This window comes from Choloepus didactylus, chromosome 5 (genome assembly GCF_015220235.1).
Source record: "Choloepus didactylus isolate mChoDid1 chromosome 5, mChoDid1.pri, whole genome shotgun sequence".
In the NCBI taxonomy this organism is placed as follows: Eukaryota; Metazoa; Chordata; class Mammalia; order Pilosa; family Megalonychidae; genus Choloepus; species Choloepus didactylus.
The window spans coordinates 30200246-30225806 of record NC_051311.1 but is presented as its reverse complement, the minus strand read 5'-3'; the positions used below and the strand labels follow the sequence as shown (position 1 = coordinate 30225806).

At 34.4% G+C, this 25561-nt stretch overlaps 1 protein-coding gene across 2 annotated transcripts in view; it reads left to right on the top strand.

The window, feature by feature from the left end:
* Positions 1-25561, top strand: part of UBE3C (ubiquitin protein ligase E3C) — a 182202-nt gene that overhangs the window by 86043 nt on the left and 70598 nt on the right. For both annotated transcript variants that reach the window (XM_037835725.1, XM_037835724.1), the window contains exons 15-18: positions 373-460; positions 6995-7092; positions 8241-8373; positions 12332-12579. In XM_037835725.1, the coding sequence (XP_037691653.1) occupies positions 373-460; positions 6995-7092; positions 8241-8373; positions 12332-12579 (567 nt within the window). The remainder of the gene's footprint in view (positions 1-372; positions 461-6994; positions 7093-8240; positions 8374-12331; positions 12580-25561) is intronic.

Sequence of the window (25561 nt, the reverse complement as noted above, 5' to 3'; positions counted from 1 at the left end):
TTTTAAAAATTTTGAGACAGTGGATATTTGGTAAGAAATTATTATTTTTGTAAGTGTGATTCAAGTTTTCCTCACTAAAGCAATTGTATTATGATTGTTATGTCTAGATATTATACTTCTGTATATTAAATAGAAAAAGATTTATTTTGGGGATATTAGGAAATTAATTATACTGCAAAAAGATTAAAGGAGAGCCAGCATAAGAGAGAGGACATGAAAAGTTGGTCTGAAAAGAACAAGAAGATACTGGGTCAGAGAGGGAACTAGATAATTATAAATAAACTTAAAACACTGATTCTGTTCAAATTTGACAAGTTACAAGTTTTTTATAGAATTCAAGAAAGTACTAAACAAGCATTGGTAATTCCCTAGGTCACCCAACTCTATGTACCATCATCTAGACATGTATGGAGGTTCCGTCGAATGGGAAGAATAGGTCCATTACAGTCTACCCTTGATGGTGAGTTCTGCAATCACTTTTTTTTTTAACTCGGGTTTATTGATATATAATTTACATACTGTAAAAGTTCACTCTTTTTAATATACATTTCTGTAACTACCACTATAGTCAACCATAGAACAGTTTCATCACCCCCCAAAATTACCTCATGCTCTTCTGTGACCAACCTCTTTTGTCCCTTTAGTTTTGCCTTTTCCATAATGTCTTTAAATGGAATCGTACAGTGTATAGCCTTGTGAGTTTGACTTCTTTCATGATGTGTCTGAGATTCATCTATGTTACTGTATGAATCAGTAGGTTGTTCATTTTTATTGCTGAGCAGTGTTCCGTTGTATGGATGTAACAGTATTTTGTAATCCATTTATCAGTTGAAGGACATTTGTTTTTTGTGTTTTGGTTTTTTGTTTTTTTTTTTTCCGGCTTCTAAAATGTCTGTATGGGTTTTTTGTTTCACTTAGGTAAATAGCTGGAAGTGAAAGTCCTGAGTTTTACGCACATGTATGTTTAACTTTGTAAGAACCTGCAGCACTATTTTCCAAAGTAGCTGTACCATTTTACTTTCCCTTCAGCAATAAATGAAAGTATTAGTTGCTTCACATTCTAGCTAGCTCTTGGTATTATCGTTCTTTAAAAAAAAAAGTTATTTTAGGCATTCCATAAGGTGTGCAATAATATCTTGTTGTGGTTTTAATTTGCTGTTCCCAGCTGACTAATGTTGAGCATCTTTTCGTGCAGTTGTTGTCTTTGTTTTATAATTATTGAATTTTGAGAATTCTTTCTATATTTTGAATATAATTCCTTTTTCAGATAAGTGTTTTGCAAATATTTTCTCCCAGTCTGTGGCTTGTCTTTATTTTCTTATCAGTGTCTTTGAGAATTTTTTAATTTTAATGGCATCCATTTTATCATTTTTTTCTTTTATGAATTGTGCTTTGGGTGTGGTATCTGAGATATATTTACTTAACATATGGGTTTACTTTTCTTTTCTTAATATTTTTCTTATGAGCTCCTATCCTTGTGAGGTATGCAAATTGCAATATATATATATATATATATATATATATATATATATATATTTATATTTTATTTTGAAATAAATTCAAAGTTACAGAAACAGTTGCAAAAACAATACAAACCCCATACACAGCATACCCTGACCCCCCCAATACCCCGATCCATCAACTTTAACATGCTGTCACACCATTTCTTTCTTTCCCTCCCTCCCTCCCTCTCTCCCTATCTATCATCCATCATCTATTGCTCTGTCTTCTGAACATATGAGAGCAAGCTGCACACACCCTTGAACAAAGACTGTAATTCTCATATACAATTCCCATGAACAAAAACATTCTTTTATGCAATCCCATTAAGCGCAGCTAAGAAGTTCAAGAAATTCAGCATTGATACAAAGCTTACATTCTCTGTTTCCTTTTTTTTTCTTCTTCTTCTTATGTCCCAACTGTGTCCCTTTGAGCTTCCTGTCCTCCATCCTCAGATCACATCCAGGATCATCCTTGCTTCCTGTCCTCCATCCTCAGATCACATCCAGGATCATCCTTGGCATTCAATTGTCATCTATTTAGACTGTCTTTTTTTCAATTGTGGAAACATATATACAGCCTAAATCTTCCCATTCCAACCCCTCCCTAGCATTCCATTAGTGGAATTAATCACATTTAGAATGTTGTAATGCTATCACCTTCCCACCATCCATTACTACTAATTTCCCTTCACTTCAAACAGCAACCCTACACTCATTTCTTAACTCCCCATTACCCATTCCCCCACTTCTCGTAACCCATACTCTACTTTTCATCTCTGTAGTCATATTCTCTGATAATTTCTTTGTGTTTACTATGGGGCTTAAAATTAAACTCTTAAATCCATAACAATCTTGGTTTTCTTTAATACCCACTTAACTTCAATAGGACATGTAAACTATGTTCCTATACTCCTCCTTTCCCCCGCCTTTATATAGTTCTTGTCGAAAATTACGTATTTTACATTGAGTCCAAAACCACTGATTTGTCATTAGAGTTTATGTATTTTATATCCTGTAGGAAGTAAATAGTGGAGTTACAAATCAAAAATTACTGACTTCCATTGTGGTCAGAGAATGTGCTTTGAATATATTCAAAAAAAATTTTTTTTTAATTTATTGGGGCTTGTTTTATGTCCTAGCATATGGTCTATTCTGAAGAAAGATTCCTGATCACTAGAGAAAAATGTGTGTCCTGGTGATTTCGGATGTAAGGTTCTATATATGTCTGTTAAAATTCTCTATTTCTCTCTCTCCTTTCTTTGTTTCTCTGTCCGTAGGGCTCTCTTTAGTATCTGAAGTAGGGCAGGTCTTTTATTGGCAAAATCTCTCAGCATTTGTCTGTGAAAAATTTAAGCTCTCCCTCAAATTTGAAGGAGAGTTTTGCTGGATAAAGTATTCTTGGTTGGAAATTTTTCTCTCTCAGAATTTTAAATATGTCATGCCACTGCCTTCTCGCCTCCATGGTGGCCACTGAGCAGTCACTACTTAGTCTTAATGTTGTTTCCTTTGTATTTGGTGAATTGCTTTTCTCTTGCTGCTTTCAGAACTTGTTCCTTCTCTTCAATATTTGACAGTCTGATCAGAATATGTCTTGGAGTGGGTTTATTTGGATTTATTCTATTTGTAGTTCGCTGGGCATTTATGCTTTGTGTATTTATATTGTGTAGAAGGTTTGGGAAGTTTTCCCCAGCAATTTCTTTGAATACTCTTTCTAGACCTTTACCCTTCTCTTCCCCTTCTGGGACATCCATGAGTCTTAAATTTGGATGTTTTATTTTATCTGTCATATCCCTGAGATCCATTTTGATTTTTTCAATTTTTTTTCTCCATTCTTTCTTTTGTTCTTTCATTTTCTGTTCTGTGGTCCTCTAGGACACTGAGTTGTTGTTCAGCTTCCTCTCATCTTGTATTATGAGTATCCAGAGTCTTTTTAATTTGGCCAACATATCTTTTATTTCCATAAGATCTTCTATTTTTTATTTACTCTTGCAGTGTCTTCTTTATGCTCTTCTAGGGTCTTCTTTATGTCCTTTATATCCTGTGCCATGTTCTCATTCTTTGAGTTTAGTTCTTTGATTAATTGCGCCAAGTACTGTATTTCTTCTGATCATTTGATTTTGGTGTTTTGGTTTGGGTTCTCCATATTGTCTGGTTTTATCATATGCTTTAAGATTTTCTGTTGTTTTTGGCCTCTTGGCATTTGCTTTGCTTGATAGGGTTCTTTGAAGTTATAAAAAATACCAATCTAATTTTTCAGATCTACAACTTGGTGGCATTCACTTTTTCTAACTAACCAGCAGATGGCGTCTGTGAATCACCAGTTCCCCTCAAGTCAGTTATCCTCAGCTTTGTCTTTGTGGTGTGTGGGGATCTGATTCTTGTGGGGTTCAGTTGGTGAACTTAGTTTGGGTGTGTTGTTGGTGCTGTCCACCCTGAATGCGGGGCGTGTGTCTGGGTGGTTAGGGAGGCAGGGCAGCTTTAATATTGAAACCTCCCAGGTGTTCCCGGAGATTCAAGGCTGTTGCAAGAGTTTAAGCCTTCATTTCAGTCTTGCCACAGATTTTCTCTGCTGCTGACCCACAAGTCCCCGGCATTGACTTAGGGTCCCTGGGATTTCCAAGCAGGCCCTCCTTCTCAGCTGTGATCTTCCAGGACCTCTGCTGAGGGGAGGCTGTGCTACGTCACAAATGCGTGCCGTCCCTCAAGGGAAGCCCTGGGCCGCTGGGCCGTGCAGGGGTGCTCCCAGCCTGATGCAAAAATGGCTGAATGGGGCGTCTCAACCCCCCCCTTCTTTCGCACAGCTCCGCCTTCCCTGCTCCGGGACAACTAACTGCGTACGTACCCAAGGCCACTGTCCATGGCTGATATTGTGGCCTGTGCAAGGTGCCGTGGGATATACTCCCCGTCAGACTGGGTTTCCTGGCATGGCTCTGGGCTGTGGGTCCGGCTCCGGGTAGGAGTGTCGCCAGCATGCTGGGGAGCTGGCTACAAATGGCGTGGTTTCTTTCTCCTTTTGGTTGTCCCCCCTGCCCCCCTGGCCCTGAGGCAATCAGCAGCGGGCTATCCTCCATGCCAGTCACCGAGAGGTTGGCACAGCCTGCTCCTGCCGTGCTTCACTGCGTAGTTCTCACCGTTGTAACTGCAGCCGCTCCTGGGTTTTCTTTTGTTTTTTGTTTTTTGTTTTTTTGTTTTTTTTTAGGAAGAACTAGTCCGTCTCCAAATGCCAACCCCCTGTTTCCCCACACCGCAGCACGGCCGTGGGACTTTCAGCTTTCTCACTTGTTTCAGAATGCAGACTCCGGGTTTCACCAAGTGCACGGTCCCTGTGGTTTTAGCAGACCTTGTCCAGCTGGTGCATCACTGGAAGTGGTGTTCTGGGTCACTTTCTGGTTTTTATCTAGTATTTTTTATGGAGGTGTTTTTGTGCCATCTCACCTAGCCACCATCTTAGGTTCTCCCGCAATATATTTATAAATGATTTTAACAATGTACAAATTCCAGAGAACTATCTGAAGCATGACTCTTCATGGTTTTTCCTCTTGATTCGTATTTGCTTTTAAAAGGTTTATGGGTTCAGTGAAGGAGATGGGGTTACTAGATTTCAATCTTTAACTTCATTAGGATTTAATATATTGAAATATCTGGTAATCTTCATGTGTTGTAGGAAATTTCCTAATCTTCGATCATGTAGATGAGCTCTATGGAGTGGGTGTTTGCTGTAAGTTTTTAGTAAAATCCAGGACATCAGGCTTTAGAATCTTAATATTGATTTGCTTAATGTTATATAGATACTTAGTTCATATTTGATCAAAACTTATTCTATCAACAGTTTCTATTTAAGATTCCCTGTTTTGTTAATATTAAGGTGTATTTTTTTGATTTCCAGAATATTAAATTTAGTAAAAGTATTTTTGCAACAAAATGGAGAGTACAATTTGTGACAAAGAGCACAAATCCAAATCGAGAGCTTTAGCATTGTGTTTTGTTTACTGGAGTAGCCATCACTTATGTATTGTAGCCTGTTTATATTTTGTTGCCAAATAATATCTTCTATTATTGCCTTGGTGAACAAATTTTGTGCTTTAAAATTATTACCATCTACTTGCATAGATTTGTGCCCATATATTCTTTAATTAAAAATTACTCTTTATTATATTTTTCCCATAGGGGTGTTGTTTTCCCTGTGACGGCCTTTATATTTTAGAACTGGCTAAGATACTAGAATGGCAGCTCAGTTGAATTGGTTGAGGTTTAAGGGAAGGAGGTAGCATGTAGCTCAGCAATTTCAGTAGGGTACATTAGAGTTACATGACTTGAAGAATAAATAAATGAAAGTGAAACAGTTATTTTACTCTTAATTTGTTTTTTCCCTTTAATGCTATCTAAAGTGTCATCAGATATTTCAAGAGTACTTAATTTTTTAAACCACTTTTGTTGCAGATTTTGCAAAATAACTGTTTTTGTTGGTCCCTCTTAACCATTATGCCATTGTCTAGGACTTGATCATAGCCTGCCATTCTAAGACTTTCGATCCTCCTTAATTATTATTACAGCAGTGGTTTTCTTTTGGTTTTTAATTAGTTCCTCATTCATCATATTGCTTTCTAGGTGACTGTTTTATTAACTCTCTTTTTGAGTTGTATCTCATAAGATATAGAGAACTTTTTAAGTAGAATTTTATATCCATTACTGTAACATGAGTGCATAACTATTTTATAAAGTCAAAAGTGAAAAACTCATAGAAGATATTGTTAAGGTTCTAGGTAGGCGTTCTCAGCCCAAATAGCTACTATTGAATGACCAAATTATATTTTCTTTCTCTTTAGTGGTATTTCTTGTGGACCAGAGTTTACCTATTGTGAGACGATAACAGACCAGGAATAGGCTGAATCTTTTTTAAGGAGAAAGAATTTAAACATCTGGGGCTATTATTCTAACCCTTTATAGCTCTACTACATTCATTAAAAAAAAAAAATATAGAATCAACATGTTGGTATGAAAACAAATAACCAGTAATGTATAATTTCCTTAATCCTCCTTGACTTGGGGCAGAATAAGATTAATTACTCTGCTGTCACAGTGCCAAAGCACATTGGGTTGTAGTTAACTGTGTTTTTTCATTTTTTCAAATGGAAGAACATGAATTTCTAAGTACCCTCTGTATTGATGATTGTTCCATATTTATCTTTAAAGATGGGAATCCTTGGAGAAGTTTAGGTAAAATCAATTCAATAACCAGATTCATTGTACAGATAGCTTGTATCTCTTTTGTATACACGCACTTTTAATTGGAAAGGTATTTAAAAACCACAAACTGGAGATAGATGGATGAGTTAGTAGGTTATTTTAGTCTTAACTAATGTCTTAACAATGGTTTTATAAATGTTAATGTCTTAACAATGATTTTATATATCCTGATTTTTAGTAAGTGGCAATAGAAATGGAAAGAAGAATTATAGGTACACCATTTAAAGTTTTCAAATTTGTTACAGTGGGTCTGGAGTCACCACCACTTTCTGTATCTGAGGAAAGACAACTGGCCATTCTAACAGAATTGCCTTTTGTAGTTCCATTTGAGGAACGAGTAAAGGTACGCCATTTTGTTTCCTTTGTGGATTAATTCACTGTAATTTATGGTTATTTGTAATTTTAGTGTTAAAAAGTTAACACACCAACAAAAAAATCTCTAAAGTTTCCTGGTACCTAGCTAATTATATAATTTGTATTTTTCTCATTAAGTTGTGATAGCTAACAATGATTTATAAAAGCTTAAGTCAATCAGGTACCTCAGTGTACAAACTTAAAATATATTTTTTTCTTTAGTTATAACTGGTTAAAAGACCTGTTAAACTATATTCTTCTTTTAATGTGAATATGAGTTCTTTTATTGCTTGTAAATTTTGCATTCCTTTAGAAAATAAAAAAAAATTTTAAAGGGTGTATTTTGTACATTCATGTTAAAGTAATTTATTACAAGCACTACTTTATTTAAAACAATGGACATGCATCTTAATATCTTGTTTAGTGATTTTTGACTAATGTGCAAAACTTTGTTAATATTTATCCCCAAATTAATTTAAAATGTTTTTTTTTTTTTATCACCAACTTTATTTAGCAAATAAAAAAACTGCAAGTTATGAGGCTCTATTCTTGGGTAATGTCTACAGTACGCTATTTTTAGGCATCCCCAGTCTTTTTAAGGGTAAATAAAAGAATCATTTGCTTTTAAAGCTATTGATGTTCACTAACACATGTATGTGTGTGCATACACACATACACACACACACACACACACACACACACACACACACACACAGACTATTACATAATTCCTGAGCTCCCTCTACTGGATTCTTAGCATCAGTTATTTGAATTTCAGCATTATGGAGATATTCTCACTAATATTAATATACAGCCTTACAAAGATGTTCTTTCCTCCTTTCCACCACCTAAGTTTTTATAAAGGGTTTATAAAAGAAAATACAGAAAATATATTATAGCATGGGACTTTTAAAATTTGTTGTATCATTGGGGGGAAAGGAGCAATATTACAAATATATAAATATTATACACAAGTCATACAATCAGTATTTGATACCTTGACAATTAAAATTCATTTCAGAATTTATGGATATGTTAAAGTAAAGATTTATTTAGTAGTTTTTCCTTTTGGTTGCTTATGTTTTTAACAAAAAGGTTATTGTTCCTAACAACCTTATAACTTCCTCTGTTTGCTAGATCTTTCAAAGGTTGATTTATGCAGATAAACAAGAAGTTCAAGGAGATGGTCCTTTTCTGGATGGAATTAATGTCACAATAAGAAGAAATTATATTTATGAAGATGCTTATGACAAACTTTCACCAGAAAATGGTATATGTAATTCTCTCTGTATATAGGTATATAGTAGGGGGAGGCTGGGGAACTTTTTAGGAAAAGGTGAGCATTAAAAAATTAGTGTCCATGAAAAATAGAAATACAGAAGTCAATTTTGGGAGATGTATATTACCAAATAATATTCCTAAAGTTGGCAATTAACTATTGCAACAGAAACTTGTTTAAATATTGGGGTTTTTAAAGCAAAAAAAAACCTTTATTTTTCAAATGTCTACCTCTAAAATGTAGTTGACACCCTATAATGCTAAAAATTTTGATGGACAGTCATTTCATTTACATTCTGTAATATAAATATCTATATTATGGAAACATCATAAATTGTAAGTGAAATGAAATATATGAAAGTAGATGCCATTGCAATCCAGATTTCTTTACAAAAAGCTATAAATGTGCTTCCATGACAGTACAATAAAGAGATAAAAGAAAATTATATTGTAACAAAATAATTTCAACAGCTTTTAGAGGTCGTTACATATTTTTACTGTTGTTACTGTTTGACACTCAGTGTTGTTTTAGTGTTATTAATATATTAAAAGTTTTAATTTCAGAGCATCAAGCGCTTGATGTTGTATTAAATCCATGCTGAATCATTGCATAGGGAATAGAAAGTAAAGGTTTAGACAGGATCTGGATTAGATAGATCTTTGAGAGGTGGTGGCTTGCCAAATGTGAAATTACAGTTGCCTTTTCTTCTAGAGGGCAATGTAATTTTCTTCCCAGAAAACAAAATCTCTGGTTTGGAGTAGATGCTTTCTATTACTTTTAAAAATATATAAAGAGATTTAAGAGTTAATTTTGTTATAAATTGGGAACAATTCAGGAAGGTAAACAATTGCTCAACTATGCTGTTCTGGGTTTTGCTTGTAAGGCTTTTGCTTTAGTTTTTTCACATAATTTTGTTTTGTCATTTAATGTATGCCATAACCTTCTGCAGCCCTGTTTTACATATTATGATCTGGGCTAAATGTCTTGTCCAATATCACAAACTGAGACAGAGTTTCAACTTAAGTCTGACTACAGGGTGTGAACTCTTTCCATCATAACAAATTTCTTTTGCCTCAGATATTGTGTTTTCAAAATATTAAGTTGTGAATGGGGCTAAAATCTAGGTACTCTGATTCACAAACCAACTTAATCATCTAATTAGAGATTGTACATACAACCTTAAAAAAAACAGAAACAGTTCTCACTCCTGTGGGATCCCTCAGTACTTCATAAATCAATTACAGTAGTTCTTATATTAAGTTTTCATGTTTCTCTCTCTCACTTGACTATAAGGTCCTTATAGTCTGGTATGGAATCTTTATCCTTTGTTCAGCACACAGAGCTGGTACTCAGTAGATGTTTGTTGAATTTGTGATTAAACCCTTGAAAAAATTTGTAGATATGACAGAATGAGTGATAAATTCATAAATAATTGGCAAAGTATTTAGTACTGTCTGTTTGGAGAAGAGTGAAATTTCATTGATGCTGGAGGGTTTCATGAAGTGTTAGGACTTGGGCCATGACTTATAAAAAGAGAGGAGTGTTATAGGTGAGGTTAAAAGCAGAGGGCACGAAAGTTCATGACATAATTAGTGCTTCTTGGTTTTCTTTGGTTTCCTGCTGATGCCAGAATGTGTGTGAATTTTCAGCCAAAATGAATGAATCTTTGTATCTTCTAGTTATCAAAGCAATTCCATTTTTTATGGATACTTATTTTCTCTTTTTATCCTCAGAACAATTTTCTGAAGTGTAGATACTAGCCCTATTTTACAATTGATTTGATTGAAGCTCAGAGAAGTTTAGTGACTTATTCACTGCATTGCAGTTGGTTGCTGATAGAGCACATAACTTAACTAGGTCTTCCTGCTCTAAAACCCCCACAGGTGCTCTTTCTACTGCATTGGACTGACATATGGAAAAATAATCATATCCACTCAGGGGATTATAAGGATTTTAGAGATAATGTATCAAAGCAATTCCTACAGGGCCTAGTGTTCATAGTAAGCTCTTGAGAGTAGTGTTTGTTGGTTGGTTTTGCTTTGTTTAGTGGGCAGATTTAATTGCATTATTTCCCATCACGAAGAAAGGGTAATTGGATGAAATCAAATTAATATTTTACTTAGGTATTTTCACTAAAACCTTACCTTGCAAGTAGATATTTCTAATTTATCCTTAGAAACAAGTAGTGGCAAGTTACCTAGAAGGCTTGATTTGGTTCTAAAAGCCTTATTTTGTTATTGTACATTGCTCTTTATAGAAATGAGCGTTAGCGAACCACAAAGTTTCGATTCTAGCCATAATTGAAGGGTTAATTTCTGTGAATGGCTATTGAGGTTGTCAGGGACAATGACCTTCCTTACAATTTTGGTTCCACAGTTTGAAAAATGCATGTTAAGTTCCTAGCATAAGTTTTAGCTCACGGTAAGTAACCATTGGTAGCTATTGTTATTCCTTTACACAGTGCTAAGAATAAGCTGTAGCGAAAATTATTTATATTTGTTTACCTTACTCCCAAGGAAAATATGGTATCTAAAATAAAGTTAACTTGGCCCAGAAGGTCAGTGCTTTTTTCTCTCTGTTTGCAGTATAGGGTAGCCCTATCTCCTACTTAAGTAACGAATGGCAAAGTTGTTCCTACTGTGCATGTGACAGTAAACCTCAGTTGATCAAATAAACTTTATTTGCCCTGTTTGAAAACATACTGTAGAATATCTACACTTAATGTGTAGCAATATTGAGAAAAAATATATTGTAATGAGAGTGCCTGGTTGATATACAGACCATCCATTCTCCTGAACCTGCTTTCCAAAATGTTTCCTAGAGATCATTTGTCCCCTTTAGATGCTCCAGGCCATATATGTTTTGGTGACACCGCACACTAAATCCTCCCCTTAACTCCTCTTAAGGATATCAATAGCACATTAAAGCCTGTGAAAAGTGGCATATATATAGAAACCTGTTTATTACTTCTTTTCCATTTTTATCTGATTAATTTCACATGTAACACTTCTGCCGTACGCCTTACTTCCCCTCTCCTTCCTCCCTCCACTCCTCTTCACCACTCCTTTCTCTTTTGCAAAGCACCTGCAACTGTGATAGGGCATTCTTGAGAATGTTTACTTTAAAAAATCTGTTCTCTGCTTGCCTATCAGAGCATTTCTTACCTGGACCACCTTGTTTTGACTTTTGATGGAATCACTCCTTGTGACTTGTATTTGGGGGTTGTATCCTAAAGCTTATATTGAAGGCTTGTTCTATTTATTGTAAGAATTCAAGGATATGTTATTTCTACATTTGTAGTGTTGTCTTTGTAAGGATCTGTGAAATATTTCTCTCAGGTACCAGGAATAGTTGTGCAGCTTTTAAATTTTGTTTTTAATCTTTGCAGTAGATCATATAACCAATAATTTTTCCCATTTTTAGCCAAACATAACTTTTAAAAGACCCTGTAGATTCTGGAGTACTGACTTCCCCTGAGAATTTCATTCCTTTATCATTCACCTTTTTAAAGGGTCTTTGTAATGTCATCTTCTTTATTCATTGTTCTTTTTTGCCTATCTTGGTAATTATCGTCTGTTCTAGTAGTATCCTTATGCCCTTAAATCCCTCCCACTCCTCTCCTAGTATTTTAATCTGCCATATCCTTTAGCATGTGTGAAATAATTTTCTTTTTCTCTCAACACCCCATTCTCCACTCCGACCCCCAACTCTATTCTTGATATATTAATGTAAAGGAGCTGCTTTCTCTTTTTCCTATTGTAGTCTCTGGGGAAATTTTTTTGGTTAGGCTGTCTCTTTGTCTCTTTTCAATCACATTGATGTTTTGAGTCCTGCATAAAAATTTCTGTAGTACTCTTGTTCCCGCTCCCTAATAGTATAATAGTTTATTTTATTGCTTTCTTTGAAAATCTGTTGTCTTCTCTTTCCCCCACCTTTCTTTTTTTAATAGAGCCTGATTTGAAAAAGCGGATTCGTGTGCACTTACTCAATGCCCATGGCCTGGATGAAGCTGGCATTGATGGTGGTGGAATTTTCAGAGAGTTTTTAAATGAACTACTGAAATCAGGATTTAACCCCAACCAGGGGTTTTTTAAGACTACTAATGAAGGGCTTCTATACCCCAACCCAGCTGCTCAGATGCTTGTTGGAGATTCTTTTGCCAGGCATTACTACTTCCTGGGCAGAATGCTTGGAAAGGTAAAGTAATCTTTTATAAGAAGGCTTTAAGGCCAAAAGATGTTGACATTTTGTGTTTCTGTGTCGTTAAATTTTATTGAGGGTCTTTAATCAAAATTGTTGCAATAATTTTGGTGAACACTGAATAGCATTAAATTTACATAATAATAACTTAGTTTTATCATTATAGTTTATATACATGATAATTACATGCATCAGAAATTATTGATATAGCATTGAAAAGGTAGAAAGCTTTTATTCTATTTTTAGAAGTTTTACAGTAGTTATCTGCTACCGTAGGAGTGTGTACTGTAAGTATTTTAAATTTTCTCACAGGTTTTCTTGTTGATCAACTTTATTGTGACTGAAAGAATAAAAATTTAATTGTATAGCCTACTGGAAACATGATATTTAATGGTGAAATTTTCAAAGCACTCCCTCCCATTAACAAGGGACAGGATATCCACCAATGCTAGTTCTCTTCATCATTGGCCTAGCGGTCCTGGCCTGTGGCTGTGCTGTAGGGGGCGACCAGAAGGAGATAAGACTTGAGCGAAAACATTGACTGTCATGCATAAAGGGGAGTCATTAAAGGGTTTCAATGAGGGTGTATACAGCTATACTTTTGTTGCAACAAGATGACTTCACTATTGATGGAATACACAAGACTGGAGATAGGAATTCTGTTAAAACAGTGGCTATCCCAGTGGGAATTGAGAAGAGAGGATAAATGGATAAACTTGAAAGATGTAGTGGCTGGATTGTGTATGGAGAGTAAGGACAAGGAGAAAGTCTAGGATTACTTACAGGTTTTTGGCTTTGGCAATTGTGTGGTTAATGATACCCTTAAAAAAGGATAAAGATACAAGATTGTGGTTGGAATGTAATTCATTTAATTTTTTTTTTTTTTTTAATCATCATTTTATTGAGATATATTCACATACCACACAGTCATACAAAACAACATTTAATTTTATTGTTCTAATTGTGGGGTATCTTGGTGATAGAAATCTGCAATTCAGGAGAGAATTCTAAGCTGATGGTAGGTATTTTGAAAATGTCTGTCTTTGTTGGTTTAAATTATTGGCAAAGGTAAAAGTGCTTGGAGGTGAGGAGTACATAGAGTTGAAAGGAAAGTGGGAAACCCTAGGAAATGCTAACATTTAAGTTGAAGAACTAGTTATGTAAATTAAATATTTCATGAAAATACAATCATTTTTGTCCTCCCCACCCTTGCCCTCTTCCCACTCATGCAGGAAATTGAGTTAATTCTGTTCATTCCAGGCCCCTTTTTTTCTTTTAAGATCTAGCCATATCTAGCATAATCTAGCATATTTCATTGTTCGTTATTTAATTGAGAGGAAGCAGTACTCCATACTAAGAGTATTGTTTACACACATTTTCTGTTATTCAAGTGATAAACATTTAGATTCCCTTCAATTCTCTGTCCACAATCATTTTTCTAATTGTCCCATTGGTGGCCCTGTGCAAGTTTAAGTTTCTAAAGAGTGTGATGGCCGTGTGATAAAATATGAAGACATACTGAATTTTACCCAAGGCTTCATTGCTCTTCAGAATAGATGTGCCTATCAGTTCTGCCAGCACTGCATGATGGTTTCTGTTTCTGCAAATTTCCATTAACCATTAACCCTTAATATTGTCCAACTGTGGTGTTTGCCATTTTGATGACTATAAAGTAGTCTCATTGGTCTTTTGATTGGCATTTTGCTTATAACTAGTAAGGTTGCCCATTCTTTATATACTTGCTAGCCATTCACTTTTCCTCAAAATACATGTTGAAGGCTGTCAAACTTTTTCTGTTGATTTAATTGTGATTTTTTTTTCTCTTTTTGTCTATTTAATGAGATGAATTTAATAATTTTTTAAATTGTCCTTGAATACCTGGGATAGAAACTACTGTATCATGCTATATTAATTTTTATTACACTGTTGTATTTCATTAGTTAATTTTTATTTAGAAATTTTATATCTGTGTTCATAAGTGAAATCAACCTGTAAATTTCTTTTCTCTGTGCTGAGCTTGAAATAAGAGTTATACCAGCCTCCTTTAAATGAGGTAGACAGCTTTTTCCTCTTTATTTCTGGAAAAAATCTGTATAAAAATAGGAATTATCTTCTTGAAGTTTGGTAGAACTCATTTGTGAAGCTACAAATGTCTGCAGCTTTCTGGTATTGTTTTATTCTCGTTTTCTCTTTCTTCTAATTATGGCAATTCGTATTTTTCCAGAAATGTATCTCTTTATTCTAGGTTTATAATTAATTGTATTTGCATATAGTTGTTTAAAATATTATTTTTTGGTAGTTTTTTTTTTTTTTCTCTTTTTTGTGCCTGTATTTTTAAAATTTACATTTTTTTTCTTGTTTGCACCGCCCACCTTTTGTCCAATCTTGTGATAGTTTCTGATTTTAACATTTCCCGCCTTCCCTCCTCCTTCCTTCTCCAAATCAAGAAAAGACAGAGCTGCTCTTCCTCAATAGTCTCCAAAAAGATTTTTTTTCTGGCCCAATTTACTCTGTGTCCAGAGTAAAGGAGTATGATTGACTTTTGGATCTAGGGCTGAGGCCAGTATCATTCAAATCATATGGCCTTAGAATGAAGTAGAGATGGTTTCTTCAAGGAAATATTGAACTGCTAAAGACGAAAGGAAATAGATAGTTGTTGACAAAAACAATAAATGTCAACTATAAAGTGGTGTAACAACCACAAACAAAGAAAACAGAAGTCAGCATCCTGGACAGATTAGTTAATTTGAATTTTATCTACCTTGAATAACAATTTATAGGCATCTCTAATCGCATTAGTCTTAATCCCAAGTAAAAATATCAGTTGTTTGACTTTTTTTTTAACCTGTAAAGATAAATAAAATATTGTAATGGCAGTGTTGGATAATTATCTTTCCACAGGTGGGGAAGCCTCTTTTAAAGTATGTTGGTGGACAGATTAATTAAACAGGAAGATAGGTTATGACCAGCCAAAACGTTTAAGTCTTGGATTTGTGGTCTAAATTAAAAACCCTATTGAATATTCATTCATCTGTGTCCAAAGAATGAATGTGTCCCTTTATTCGTTTGTAAAATATTCTTAAAGGATCTGAGAATAAATTAAATTACATGGGCAGGAAAGGAAGAATTTAAACAATTATATAACTTTTGTAAGCTGTCTTGAAACTTATATCATCAAAAATAATTTGTAAAATATATATGTATTTACGATATATAAATGTAATCATTCCTGCCAAAATTGTGGTATTAAAACTTCTCAAAGTTTAGGTACTATAAGAATTTAAAGTTTTATTTTTTTTCAAGTTTTTTTATGGTTCTTATTGGCTTTATTTCAATTTCTGATTCATTTAAATCATAGATGGCTAACTTCTTGTTCACAGATCAAATCCAGTCCAAAAAGGTGTTTTTGCCTTTTTAAATTAATTGCTAATGCTTTTAAATGGGAAACTTTTTCATGAAAGTTTTAATTTCTGGGGTGTTTTATTTGTTTTATTTTGTTTGCTTCTTTGCAGGTTAAATAACTTTAGTATTGATATTTGCTAATCCTAGAAGAGCATGGCTAGCAAATATTCCAAGAAATATTTGTAAAATCAGTAATTGAAAATAATTCCTAAAATATTCTAAATGAGAAAAAAACATGGAAGCTACTTCCATGGGAAATTGAAAATTAATGATTCTTGGCTTTTCTTTGAATAAATGAATTCATTCTACTAATTGTAATTGTTTGATAGAAAACATGGTGCATTTGGGAAAGTGACAAGAATTCCCCACAGTATTCAAAATTTTTCTCCAAATTCAGTGTTGACTTTACAAGCCATTATAAATACATTGCAAGTCTAGTTGAGAGACTATAGAGAGTGGTCTCTGTCATTCTCCTGGTAGCTCACCTGGTTTAAATCAATTGGGCATTTTTTCCATCTTCTTCCTTACTTTTGTGCTGAGGATTTAGCTTTCCATGGCTCCCAGCATTTACTTCTGCCAGGCAACCTGAATCCAATTTCAGATGATATCTCTCTCAGATTACTTCCTTGTTTATTTTTTTTATTGGGTACATTTCTTGCAGGATAGCAGAAAAATGTAATTTTTGTCTGGTACTGTGAAGTATCATTGCATAATGCACACAGTATATCCACTAATAAGATTATTAAATAAAATTATATTTTATGGTGTCCAAGAATCCTTGGTGTATTATTATGTAGGTAGATAAAATTTTCCATGATATTTGGGGAAATTCGTTGGTGTTTTAGATGGTCTGGGAGTGCATTTTTAGTTCCCCTATTTAAAATACTGGAATATAGGTGCCTGATATTTAATATTCACTCTCCAACACATTTTTAGTGACAGAATATGTACAACAAGGAGTATAATTAGTATGACTGCTGCAAGGCAAAAGTGTAACCAAAGGTGATACTCTAAAAAGAGGTCAGCAAACTACAGCCTCTGTGCTAAGTCTACCTGCCTATTTTTATAAAAAGAAAAAAGAAAAAAAATTTAGAACATAGCTGTGCCTTAGCATTTACATTATTGTGGGTGGCTACATTCCTATAATGGCTGAGTTGAGTAATTGTAAGACTGTGTGTCCTGCACAGTTTGAAATATTTACTGTCCGGCCCTATACAGAAAAAGTTTGCAGACCCATGCTCTAGGACTAAGCAGATAGTCATATTATAAAGGACCTTTGTATTCCATGATGAAAGGTTTGAACTTTATTTTGTTAGCATGGGAAATCATTGTTTTAAGTAAATGACTGAGGTGATAGACTGTCTTAGTTTCCTTTCTGCTATGACAAATACTACATAATTGGTTGGCTTAATGACAGGAATATATTGGCTCATGGTTTCAGAGGCTAGAAGGCATGGTTCCCCCAGGGTTAGTAGATTTCTGGCTGGCCTGCAATCCTTGGGTTCCATGGCTTTCCCATCATATGACAAATCCTCTCCTTTGTCTTCTAGCAGCTTCTTATCCATGTGGCTTTCTCTTCATAAATCCTCCAGTAAAAGGATTAAGACCCAGTCTCATTCAGTTGGGCCACACCTTACCTAAAAAATAACATTTTCAAAGGCTCCCATACATGAATGGATTAAGATTAAGAACGTTTTCTTTTTCTTTTTCTCCCCCCGCCCCCCGAGGTATATAATTCAACCTGCTGCATAGACTTACTATGTTTTTAAGGAGACACTCTGGTTACTATGAGAATGTATTTTAGACAATAGTACCAAAGTAGAGGAGTTAAGAATCTGGCAAAGAAATCTAAGTCAGAGATAATGTTGACCTGAATTTACAGTTGTGCCATACTGTAAGAATGCTCAAGGAAGCTGAGGACTTAAAAGTGGCCACCTTTTTTTTTAAATGTTTTTTTAATTGTTTGTTTTTTAAATTTTTTGATAAAGTTAGAAAAATAAAGTGGCACTGTATTTATTCATCAAAGAGGTTTTTGTTTTCCTGGTGATTTTTTTAATAAGAGTTTTATTGAAATATAATTCACATACATACCATGCAATTCATTTAAAGCATACAGTTCGGTGGTTTTTAGTGTACTCAGGGTTGTGTAGTCATCCCCACAATCAATTTTAGAATAGTTTCATCTCCCATATCCATTAATGGTCTACCCCCTCTTCTCCTCCCATCCCCTACACCCTTCAGCCCTGCGCAACCACTACTTTTTTCCCCGTATGGATTTGCCTATTCTGAACATTTCGTATAAATGGAATCATATCGTTTATGGCCTTTTATGACTGTCTTCTTTCACTTAGTATGATGTTTTCAGAATTCATCCATGTTTTTGCATGTATCAGTAGTTAAGTTCCTTTTACTGCTAAATAATATTCTGTTGTAAGTATGTGCTGTATTTTGTTTATCTGATCACCAGTTAATGGACGTTTGGTTTGTTCTTTGTGATGTTCTTAGTGGAGTGGTATGATGAAGATGAGTTTGCCTTAGAGTGAGGAAGAGGAAATGGAAAGGAATATAGATGACCTTTGCAGAAATATGGCTCTGAAGGGAAGAAGAGAGAGGCTACCTAGAAGAACAAGTTTCAGAAAAGGATGAGTGGGTGGGTGGATTGCAGGTAAAATACCCATGATAGAGAAGGAAGGTTTAACAACACAACAATGAATGAACATTAATAACCTCAGAAATGAGTAAAATCTAGAGCAATGTTATCCGATAGAATATTTTGTGATGGTGGAACCATTCTCTGTCTGAGCTGACTAATATGGTATTACTAGCCAAATATAGCTATTATGCATTGTGGCTGGTGTGACAAATCAGATTTTTTATTAATTATTTTAAATTTAAGTAGCCACTTATGGCTAGTGGCTACAGTATTGAATAGTGCAGATCTAGAGACTAAATGGGGGGATTGGCTTTAAGCAGAAGGAAGGGTAACTCTTCCATGAACAAAGGAAAATGGACAAGGATGGAGATGAAGCTGATGATGATGTGAATGAAGATCAGAAAGGTGGGCAGTTCCTAGCTAGTTCCTAGCTAATAGAATAGACTGACAACCAGCCTGAGGATTAAGCCCTGTGGTCTTTTGGCATTAAGAGAGAGTTCTGACGGAGTTTGAGGAAATAACAAAGCAGACTGCACAGGAGTACGGAGTTTGAGGAAATAACAAAGCAGACTGCACAGGAGTGGCCAGAAGGGTAGAAAAATAAAATAAGATGGTGTCTTAGAGGACAAATGAAGAAAGTGTATCAAGGAAGAGGGATGAAAAATTGTGTTAAATGCTGTTGTTAAGTCAAGGAAGATGGGGACTGATTATTGACATTGGTGACTGCCAGGAGTAAGGTCAGGGGTAAAAAACCATACTTGAATGGGGTTAAAAAGAATGGCAGGAGGAGAATTAGAGGTAAGTGTAGTCAATTCTTTAAAGATGTTTTCTTGGAAAGGGGAGAAAAGAGAAATAGATGTTGACATGTGGGCCCAATAGAAAAGTGGGCAATGTACTTAGGCTTTTCAGAGGAAATAGAAAAGACAATGATCATTTGAAAAGATGCACAACTTCATTAATAACTACAGTTATTAAAGCTGCACTGAGAAGGTATTACATACCCAACATACCCATCAGACTGGCAAAATTTTTAAAGTGTAGAAACACCTACTCTTAATTCAGCAAACATTTACTGGATATTTACTTTGTGCCATAAACTGTTTAAGTCACTGAAGTTAAAGTAGTGAACAAAATAGAAACCTTTACTCTCAAGGCATTTACATTCTCAGGGCAAGGACATAATAAAATGATCAAACTGTGTGTGTGTGTGTATGTGTGTGTGTGTGTATGAGTATGTGTGTGTATGAGTATGATAGGCCCCATGAAAAATTGACCAAAACTTTTGAATGGAGATACATATCCTATTAAAGTGGAATACCAGAAATACAATATGGCAGGGGTGGATAAACTTTTCAGTAAAGGGCCAGATAGTAAATAGTTTAGGTTTTGAGGGATACATACGGTCTCTGTTGCATTTTTTTTCTTTTTTTTTTGTTACAATTCTTTAAAAATGTAAAAACCATTTTAAGCTCACAGGCTGTCCAAAACCAGGTTGCAGGCTATAGTTTGCTGCCCTCTGCACTAGAACATTGCTTAGTAACAAGTGAAGACATAAAATGTTCCCTGCTAATAATGCTTGTTGTAAGCCTTGCTTTCTAATTTGACTTTTAAAAGTATGATAAGGAATGTAATGTAAGCAGTTATGAGATACTGTTAATGATTCAACTCTACAACAAATTTCCTGTTACTGTTCTCTCTAACTTCTGAATTACTTAATTTAAAATTGTCTTGAGAATGCATGGCAATTAGTTTTTTTAAATGGCTCATTATCTACTCTGAAATCTTTTAATCAGGATTTTCTTGATGCTTTAAATGCCCAAACTTACATAAAACTGTAAAATGTCTTCTATAAACCCTGATTTCAAACTATTGTGTCCATTAAAGCAACTTACTCTATAAATTGAATCAATAATTAGCAGTGTTAGACATTTAAGCTTATAAAATGTTAACTTAATAAAATGCTATTTTTCATGGTTTATGTGTTGGAGTTTACCTTAAAATTTAAAAAAAAAAAAATTAAAATGCTAAGTGTTCAAAAACCACTGCACTGAACAGAGATTAGGCTGTAGTTCATTTTTATGGTTGTGAGTTAGGTTATTGCCTAATGACAGTGAGCATAGGTGGTAAATTGAAAGCCTAAGAAAGCAGATGGGTGTTGAAGGGAATCAGCATGCTCTGGGGATAACAACTAATTCTTTATTTGCATCTCTTGGAGATGCATTGTTACAGGCCCAGTTATTGTTTATTTGTTCAAATTCCAAATGTTTCTACTTTAATAATAATAATAAATATTTTAGCTGTTCTTCAGGCTTACTAATGGGTTCCATTGTGACCTCATCATTATAACAGCCTGTATGTTTATGCTTACCTTATTTCAGTGGCAAATTTCAGACATCAGCCTGATGTTAGATTCCTTAGCATAAATTTTAAATAGATCATTTCCTCACTTCATTTTGTCTTTAGACATATAACATTTCTTTCCCAAACTGGAGCTATGCATTGGCGTTGGTTTTAGTTCTCAGTGAAATAATCTGTCTCTCCATGTCAGTGATCATACACACTTCTTATTGAAACTCAGTTTCAGCTCCTCTGGAGAACAGAAATTTCTTGCCTCATTGTTTGAAAATCTTTAAAATGATGTGCTACAGTTTTTTCTATTAAGATGAGCCCAAGGACCTTCTATATCAAGATGAGCCTTTATTTTGCTAGATTAACTTGACATATCCTCAGCAAATTTGGTGTTTCTCACACAACTCAATAACAGACAGCAGACAAAATGTTAATTTTATTTGTATGAATTAAATTTTATTAAAATTATATATATTGTTTTTCCCTCCTGAATGTGTGAATAGTCCAATTTTGATTAATGTAGAGACAAGAAAACTAAATGATTCTGGCTCATTTAAGTTTTCTAGATAACTATTAGTTATGTGAGGATAAACTCATTTTTTTTTCTCTGTTTACTGGCATGCTGCTTATTACTTGAAACTATCTTGAAGGTGAAATCTCATTGTACAGTACTGCAGATTCAGAAGGGATAAGAGATTGCTCTTATTCCTCTTCTTTGGACTATGTATATATTTAAACCAGATTGTAGTCAGAATTTGGCATCTAAACCTCTCTCCCCAGAATGAAGTTTATGTAAAGTATATCTCAATAATGCTGTTTAAAAGAATTTTAGACATGTAAGGTTTTCCTTTACATGATTTTCTGCCTGGTAATTCCTAAGGGAGTACTAGTTTTTAAAACATATCTGATTATCATCTGATTACAAATGGTTAAACTTTGTACAAACATGTAAAAAATCACCCAGATCTAAGTAAGTGTAATAGTATAACACTAATAGTGTGGAGTCCTGAACATTAAATCTTTAGCAGAAGAAAATTGTATATTGATTGATTATGATATTTATTGGGTCATAATGTATTTAAATTTTCTTTAATGCATATGTTAGTGATTGTTTACTGTGATAAAGTGCAAAGAGGTCTTCAGGAGCGATCCTACATAGGAAGAATTACCTCATGTCACTGGTCACTTCTCAATTAAAAGTTCCATTAGCAGATGATTCTTGCTTCTGGTTTGTATAGTGATTGCATTTTATTGCCTGTAAATCAGGCTTTCAGACAGGGAATAAATAAACAGCTAAAGTATGTGCTAATGTCATCTTGAACTTTTTTTACAGTTAGAAGCACCTAGGTCCATTTAAGCCAGTTAAGTTCAGAATATTTATGGAAGCAGATCCTTTATCATATTTGAATTCTATTTGAAAATGGCTTTTTTTTTTTTTTTGCTTCAGAATATTGATTTAATTGGAACAGAATGCCTATAAATCAGATTATTTGGTAACATGGTCATCATTTATTTTGAATTTTTAATTAACAGATTATGAAACTTGAGCATGGTTTGTAATTTTCTATTTCAGTAGAATTCAGTGTGCATTTAATGTATCACATAATTTTGGCAGTTATCAGTTTATGTTGAAATTTTTGTGGGTTGCAAAAATTTATTCTTCCATGTCATTAGAGTCCTTTTATATAACGTTCACTGTATTTGCTGAGACTTTGAAACTATAAATTGAGGTGAATACCAGTAATACTTGGTCCTTAAAATGGCAAAGCTTCTCTTTTATAATACTTTATTTTGAGTATTGAAGCTCGTTAAGGGCCATTGTAGTTGAGTTTCTTTGACAATTATTTGAGTAAGTGCTTTGATCTCTAAAATTAACATATCTTTTCCCTTAGTTTTTGTTGTTGTTGTTGTTATTAAACATAATATTCAGCAAATAGTTAGTTGGTCATTCTGTGATTAGCATAAGCCTTCCAATTAATGTTACGACTTTTGTCTTACTTTGATGTCAGCAAATGCCACAAGCACACTTTCTCTGATTCTCCCGGTTATACACAGTCGACAGTTCTTTGAGTTTGCTCTTGTTGACCTTTAACATTTTTAGGAAGCCAAAAAATCCATTTATAAATGATTGCTCCATTTGAATTTTACCCCTTCTATGAATTGTACCTGCTTTTATAGCATTCTAAGAATCACAATTTACATTTTTTTCATTAAAAAATTTTTCAAAAAGTTTTGGTAATGGATGGTGATGGTAGCACAACGGAATTAATAGTATTGAATTATATATTTGAATGGGGTTAAAAGGGGAAATTTTAGGTTATGTATATGTGGGATGGTAAAACACAAATAGTGAACCCTAAAGTAAACCATGGACTATAGTACAATTACAAAACGATGCTATATTCAGTTATAACAAATGTACCACGCTAATGCAAGGCATTAATAATAGAGTGCTATATGGGAGCCCTGTCTTTTATGCATGATTTTTTCTGTAAACCCACAACTTATCTAATTAAAGTAAAATTATAAAATTATTAAAAATATTCACAATTCCAGAGGTTTTCCTTCTTGCAAATGAAGGTCAGAGTTTTACGTTTTCCCAGTAAGTGCATTTTAGTTCTTCAAAATTAAACATGAAAAGAAAATGGGTTAGATTGTGCAGTAAAAAATGACAGGTGTGTTCCAGAACTCAGTTGATTCCAGTACCTAAATAGTATTCTCATGTAGGTTTAGCCATCCCAAGATAACATCACAAAAATTCTTTGTGCCCTGGATAAAACAGATCTTGCTTACTATTGAGATATTCCCTCACATTTATTTTTTTAAGAACTCCCAAACAATATTTAAACATCTAGATTTGGTGAAGGCCTTTTTCCCTTTTCTAAGCAGGGTTGAATTATCACGAAAACTGAAAGGCAGGCTCTTGCTGGTTCTACTGTTTATCTTTGCTTGGTCTTTCTGAAATAAGGATAATAACTATCTAAAAATAAAACATAGCCTATTTAAGTCCTTTTAAGCAAGTAATTATTCATTTAGATTTAGTAAGTTTAACCTTATGAAAAACAAAAGAAATGAAGATGTATATTGTTACTCTTGTTTCTAAACTTAAGATCAACTGTGTTTGAGAGGAAGCAGTAATAGATAATTGAGCTCAATTCTACCATCAGAGGAATTTGTGCATAGGAATGACATAATCTGAATTATGTCTTACTGAAGTTTTCTGTCTTTGGTGTTAAAAAATAGCTTGGATGCGAGGTAGAACTCAAGCAGGGAGACCAATTAGAGGTGCTGTGGTAATTCAGGTTGAGTAATGATGAGTAATTCAGGTTGAGTAACGATGGTATCTTTGTTCTGGATGGTAATGATGGTGAGAAGTCGTCAAGATTGTGGTTAAATTTTGAAAGAAAATCCAAGAGGATTTGCTAAAGAATCACATAATAGGATATGAGAGAAAGAGATAGTTAAGGGTGACTGCATACATTTTGTTCTGATAAACTAGAAGGATGGAGATGTCATTAAGATGGGGAAGATTCAGGCAGGAACAGATTTGGGGAGGGATGATGAGATGTTTGATTTTCCATAAATATGACATTCAGGTGGAGACTTTAGGCAGGCAGTTGGATAGGTGAGCCTTTGAGTACAGGGGCAAGGTTTGGGCTGAACCATCAGCATTCAAATCATTTTTAAGATCATGAGACCAGCTGATATCACCTAGGGAATAGTGTAGTTAGAAGAAAATGCTGAAGAGCCAAGTCCTAGGGCACTCCAAATTTTATAGTTTAAGAAGAACTTAGGGAAAGAGGTTCAGGGGAAGTGGCTAGAGCGGAAAGGGGAGAAACCAGGAAAGTATGCTATCTTGAAAGTAAAAGACAGTGTTTCCAGGAAGAGAGAATGATCAACAGTGTCAGATACTACTTCTGGTAGGTCAAACAAGATAAGGACTATGAACCGACCATTTCAGTTAGCTTTGTGATCAGGCAGTTTCCATGGAGTGGTGGAGGCAAAAGCCTTACCGCATAGGTTGGAAAGAATGGGAGCAATATCTTATTAATAGGGAAAATATTCAATTCTAGGCCTTATATCTATAGGTATATTACAACAGACATATGTACATATAGCCACCAAAATACACATAAAATAATGTTTGTAGTAACACTGTATAGCCCCAAACTGTAAACTACCCAAATGCGCCTCATAAGTACAATGGCTAAGTAAATGTAGGATATTCACACAACAAAATAGTGTGCAGCTATTGAATGAACAGACTACACAGAACAATGTGATTGAATGGTATAAACCAGTGTTGAGTGAAAGAAGCCAGACAGAGAAGTAAATACTGTATGATTCCATTTATATAAAGTTCAAAAGTAGGCAAAACTAATTTTTGTTGTTGGAAGTCAGGATAATGATTACCCTTGGAGGGTTAGTGACGGGAAGGGAGCACTGGGGGACTTCTGGGATGCTAATAATAATCTTTTTCTTGGACTAAATGCTCTTACATGAGTGTGTTCACTTTGTGAAAATTAATTGAGCTGTTCACATATAATTGGTGTACTTTGCTGCAGTATACTTAAG